Raw genomic sequence first — 6,000 nt, 5'->3', positions numbered from 1 at the left:
ATGACATTGGAAAACTTAAAAATTATGTCTATTGAAGCACTTCAAGTATTTCTGTCGTTAAGAAAAAAATCATCTGAAGGTGATCAAGAAACTTTAGCATATAGGTAATTATTTTTTCATTTATACAATTGGTATTCATATTTATTTGAAACAACGAGCTAAATAGAAAATTTGAAACAACGAGCTAGAAGTTAAATCTAATATAGATATATTTACACATATAATTACATATATTTCAATATATGTGCAAACAAAACAACAATCAATCAATTTTACTGTCGTCACCATACAGTTTTATATGATGACTGATGCTGTCTGGCAGGACATTAATGAATATTACGAGGAGCAATGGGCCCCCAGACCAAGCCTTGAGGCACGCCACTAATGACCGCTTGCCATTTAGATGTGATGCCGTTACCCAGCTGAGATCCAGTCTAAGAGCGCGCCTTGAATACCGTAGGCTCGTACTTTGTGAAGAAGGTGTTTATGTGGCACTTTGTCAAACGCCTTCGCCATATCTGTCTATATGACGTCTACTGCGTGGCTGCAATGAATCGCTTCCGTCATGATGTCCCGAGTTTCTAGCAGGTTTGAGACAAAGCCTTTGCGATGAATGGTGTTTTTTAGATTCACTATTAGGGGTAGTAAAAAGGTTTTAAAAATTATTTATAAAAAAGAAAATTTTCTTTAAATATTAAAAAAACCTGAAGCTAAAAAAACTCATATCATCTAAAGCTCTTGTTTGTACATAATACGCAAATACAATCATGCTAACTGTTAGCATTATTTTATCAGCGTATTATGTCCAAATAAGAGCTTTAGATGTTATAATTTCTATTTGCTTCAGGTTTTTTTAACATTTAAAGAAACTTTTCTTTTTTAAATATAATTTTCAAAACTTCATTACAACTCTTAACAGTAAAAAAAAACAGTGCCTTGCTTTTTTCTTGACTCGGTTATCTTCCACCGTCTTAATACAAACATAATTGTTTGATAATAATGTTTATTATCTTTTTAAATTTTATTTACACTATTGTTTCTAAGTTAACAATTGCTTTAAAGTCACAGTGTTGTTCTATAAATAAAGTTCACATTTTATTACATATTTCTTACATTTTTTCTAACTTAATCTGAAAAAAAATATTTAATTAATTAAAGGCAATAATAGTACAAAGTTTTTTAACTCATTATAGTTAGTCAGGTTTGGTATTTTTTTTGTTTTATAATAAAACAATAATAAAGGGTAATAAATTCACGAAATGTAACTACATACTCTTGCATCAGACTTTCATTAGATCTTACGTCAGTATATTCTGACGAAATAATAAATCTGACGAAATGTTTTATCATATCACTTTATCACTGTAAACTTTTTATTTTTTATACTGTGAAACAAACTGTTTAATTACATTATCCAAAATAACAGTAAAACACATACAAACAATAAATATGAAGTTAAATGTATAAATTTTAAAATTAAAAGCTAAAATTAGTATTCTATGGCTTCCAATGAATTTGATGATTGTAATCTTTTTGCTCCTGAAAAAGAAGTTTTAGAAGAACTATGTGAATCTGAACAAGAAAAAAAAAAAGAATTTAATTTAAACATAAAGGTAAAAATTTTCATTGAATTGATAATATATATATATATATATATATATATATATATATATATATATATATATATATATATATATATATATACATGAATAATAATTGAAACTTGATTATTAATTATTTTGATTATTCTCGTCAATATACGAATGTCAAAAATATATAAATATTTTGTTGCAGTAAGTAAATGTTTTCTGTTGCCTTAAAAGATTTAAATCCACAAGCCACTGCAAGCCTTAGGCTGTTACAGAAGAGAGATCAGATCAAAAACTAGCGCTTGTTCTAAGCGATCAAAAAGTGAAGATTTTTTGTCAAGACAAGAGTATAAAGTTGAGTCCTTAGCTAATAGAGATACTTTAGATGTAAAGTTTTTTCATGAAGATTGTTATTGTAGATAAGAAACATTACAGGAGCAAAGATAGAACTTTGTGGTACCCTTAAAGTTACCTGAAATAAATTACCTGAGTGTTGGCCTTCAAGAATAACTTAAATTCTGCAATTAGAAAGAAATAATTTATTAATCTCTAAAACTTTATATAAAAAAACTAATAAAAGAGTGATGACTAACCGTAGTATAGTTGAAGAGGTCAGAGTGTTTTTCTAGAGTTATGAAAAATTGAAACCACTTATTTAGGATTTGCCAAAAGTCTGTAGATCCTAACATCTGAGATAAAAAACAAGATTTAGTAAACTTAAAATAACAGAGCTTAACATCAAACAGCACCTTTTTACATTGGAACAATAAAAGGAAATTTGTTTATAAGAGATGTTTTTGTAAAAAAGATCAAAAAAATGACTGTTTAATAAACCCTGACTGTTAAATAAAAATTACTATTTAATAAAGCAACTGCTCAAGATGGTAAAAAATGTGGAGTAGAATGAAGCTTGACTTAATATTTAAGAGAAGAAATAGAAGATTCCAGATGGAATAAAAGCTTTTAAGATGCGCTTTATGCATACATATTATGGGTATAAGCATATATTTTTGCTATTTATTTAGATGCTAGCAAACAATATCCTTTCATATTTATATATACTTTTGTATTTATATGGTGTAGTATTTCCCAAAATCGAAGATGATCAGATGAATGTGTGGTGTGACTCTAACACGACAAAGAAAAGAAGGCATAGTTTCTAGACAAATTAGAAAAAAGGGTCTTATTGGACAATGTTTGTTGAGGAAGATTAAAGTGATTTAGGCATCACCATGTAGAGAGGTAGAAGCCCTAGGAGAAAATGGTAGTGGTAGAAATAAGAAAACTTAAAGAGAGAGAGTGCCTTATATATTGTATGAATGAGGTTTAGTTAAAGAAAGAAAATGCTCTAGATTGTCTATATTAGAGAAACAGCATAAAAGAGGAAAGCGAAAACCTGATGATGATGATGATGATGATGATGATGATGATCATAATCATGACGGTAATGATGATTATGATGATCATGTTGACATAATGATGTTTATGTATGCATATATATATACAAAATATAACATGAATTTTGAATTAAAAAATAAACTTTAGGATGTATAATTGTTTATGCAGCCCCGGTCACAAACCCGGCCCTGGCTATATTTTATCAAACCCGGCCCCAGTCTCGGTCAAATATCAACCTCAGTCGTTTATTATAATGAGCTATCAATAAAACTATGTGGCTTTGGTGCTAATTTTTTATTTTGTTTAGTTAGAGTTTCAAATATAACGGCTTAGTCTTTTGCTGGTGATACTTGCTAAATAGCAGCTCCTCATCACCAGAGTCTTCATATTTTGAATCTGAATTTTTTCAACCAATCCAGTCTTGGTATATTTGTTCACTTTAGTTGCCTTTTTTTTTGCGATGTTCTTCTTGGAATGTTGATACACTCATTTTGTTCATGTTATTTAAGTTCTAAATAATGTGTTTACTCTTTGGTCTTGTAGAAACATTATATTCTGTTGAATTTCTATTAGTCTGTCACAAGTTGCATGGGCCACATCAAACAGCTTATTCAACTTGTTTATCAAAATTGGTTTCAAATTTTAACTGTTTTTCGGTTCTGCAAGACTTGTTCTTTCATATTTTAGCATAAGAGTTATACAATACTTTTAGTTTAGCAATGGCATTGCTTTTTTGTGTTGTTGGAACTATGGCAATAAACCAAATTTGTAAAACCTCATCAATAGTATTAGAACAGCTTTGTGAAAGTTCCATTTTGTTTGTCTTTGAGTCATAAAAAAGTTGACATAGGACAAGATGAACTGTGGACAAACAGCTTGAACAACTTATTTTATCTAGAATTGATGAGCAATTAGCCACACATTAGTGTCATATCTTGTTTTAATAACCTTCTTCTTTGACATTTTGACTTTTTTTAATTTTTTTTCACTAAAAATACAAATTATATATAATTCACATATATTCATATTTACATAATAGTATAAATTTTGTCATTAATCAAATTCATTGAAACTTAGATGAATTAGCTTTTTTCCCTAAGGAATGCCTAGATCCAAATAAAACAAACATAGTTGTAAACAAAAGTTAAATTAACACTATGTAGTATACAAATGAGTTATTTTATCAAATTTAGTAGATTAGTTGACAAAAGTAGATAAGTAAAGTTAATTGAGCTGTCACTTAATGTTGGAATAAGGTCATGAAATTTTTTGGAGTTATTTTTTTCATCAATTAACATCATTTAAGCATCTAGTCAATTATCTTTTCAATTTTTTTTTCAAACTGGTCTAATATATATAAAGTTAATAATGAAGTATTTAGCGTTATAAAAACCACTTATTGAGTTTAAATAGTGATTGCGTAAAAAAATTTGCATAAAAGTTATGTTTGATATTCACACTATTTACAAATGTAATAAGTTTTAACTTTTCCATCAAAAATGTTCAACAAAAGAAAAAGAAGAAAAGATATATTATGCTTAAAATAAGAAATCATAAAAGAAACATATTTAAAAAACTTTTTTTTTATCATCTTGCAACAGCAAGAATATTTATTTAGACAATTTCTCATAACAAACAATAACAATATTAATTGCTGAATTTTTTTAAAAAATTTAAAAAAAAAAAATTATTAGCTAAAAGATAGTTCTTGTTAAATTTTATTTTATATTAGCGTCACTTGATATTTTAGTTTTTTTGTCTATTTGTTTTGTTATAATGATTCATTTTATCAAAAAAATGAATTAACATTATTAAAAATCATTTAAACAACATCATTTAAACAACATCTTATAAAGAGTTTATTTTTTTATAATTAAAAAAACTTTATGAATATTTTTGATGCAGGGTTTTAAGTTATAACATGTTTACAAAGAATTTGTTTGTTTGTTTTTTTGTAAAAAAAAAGGAGTAAGAAAAATTGATGGAAAAAATCTAATTTTTTAAAATTTAAATAACTTTTTTATTCAAAATTCTTTCTAAATTTTAAGGAAATTTCTGTTTTAAGTTTTTTAATATCGCACAATATGTTAATTATATAAAGTTGAAAAAAAAAACTCTTAAAAGAAACTCATTTTTATTATTATCATTGTTATATATTTATTGATTTACACATTCAGGAAATATAATTTAATAATAGGCTAAAATTTAATAATAGAAAAAAAAGGAACAAAAATGAAATAACAGAACAGTTAAAATAAAATAATAAAATTCTTTCTAAAATTATTAAAGTTAAAGTTAGTTTATTTTTTCTACTTTTTTTTATTTGTTGTTGAAATTAAATTAAAAAAAAAGAGTAGGACTATAAAAAAAACAACATCTTTTCTGTCATTAATTTTAAATTTTTCAAAAACCAACTTATTCAGAAAACTTAAGGAATGGAAGAATTAATTACAACAGGAGGTAGGTGATATTGGACATTTTTTCATCAGTTTTTCTAGTTGAATCAAAGGAACAGCGTTAGTTTTGAGGCAAGATTTAGGAGGGTTTGCACAAAAATCCATACGAGCTTCAGTGCATATATTGACTAGGACAGTTAATATCTAGATATTAAGTAACTTTTTTATGACAAAAACCTTCTTTTTTTTTAACATTAATTTTTTTGTAGTTTTAAGTCAATATTTTAATCAAAAATGTGCAAAATACTATATATATATTAGGGCAATTCCAACATAATATAATATAAATAATTAATATTGCATTTATAATATAGTAACATAGTATAATATAATTATAATAGAACAGTTTTAACATGTATGCAAAGGATGCATTTTGTTTGATAAAAAGTTATAGCAAAAAATATATGTAGGCGGTTATCTAGAATTTCATTTTTTTTTACATATTTATTTTCCAAGCCACTGAAATATTTGTTGTTAATTGTTATGCTTACTGTTGACCACTCCCAATTTCCTGACTCACACTCTGAGTTACACATTAACTTTGGCTAAGGCTAAAG

At 26.3% G+C, this 6,000-nt stretch overlaps 1 protein-coding gene across 1 annotated transcript in view; it reads left to right on the top strand.

Annotated features, from left to right (window-relative positions):
• Positions 1 to 1,238: 1,238 nt before the first annotated feature.
• Positions 1,239 to 6,000, top strand: part of LOC100210963 (GTP-binding protein 1) — a 40,905-nt gene continuing 36,143 nt past the window's right edge. Inside the window, exon 1 of the mRNA XM_065804206.1 lies at positions 1,239 to 1,613. Coding sequence (XP_065660278.1) covers positions 1,500 to 1,613 — 114 coding nt within the window. The 5' untranslated portion in view covers positions 1,239 to 1,499. The remainder of the gene's footprint in view (positions 1,614 to 6,000) is intronic.

The sequence above is a fragment of the Hydra vulgaris genome, chromosome 08, assembly GCF_038396675.1.
Source record: "Hydra vulgaris chromosome 08, alternate assembly HydraT2T_AEP".
Lineage (NCBI taxonomy): Eukaryota > Metazoa > Cnidaria > Hydrozoa > Anthoathecata > Hydridae > Hydra > Hydra vulgaris.
Note: the sequence above shows the minus strand (reverse complement) of the source record. Positions and strands in the feature narration are given on the sequence as shown.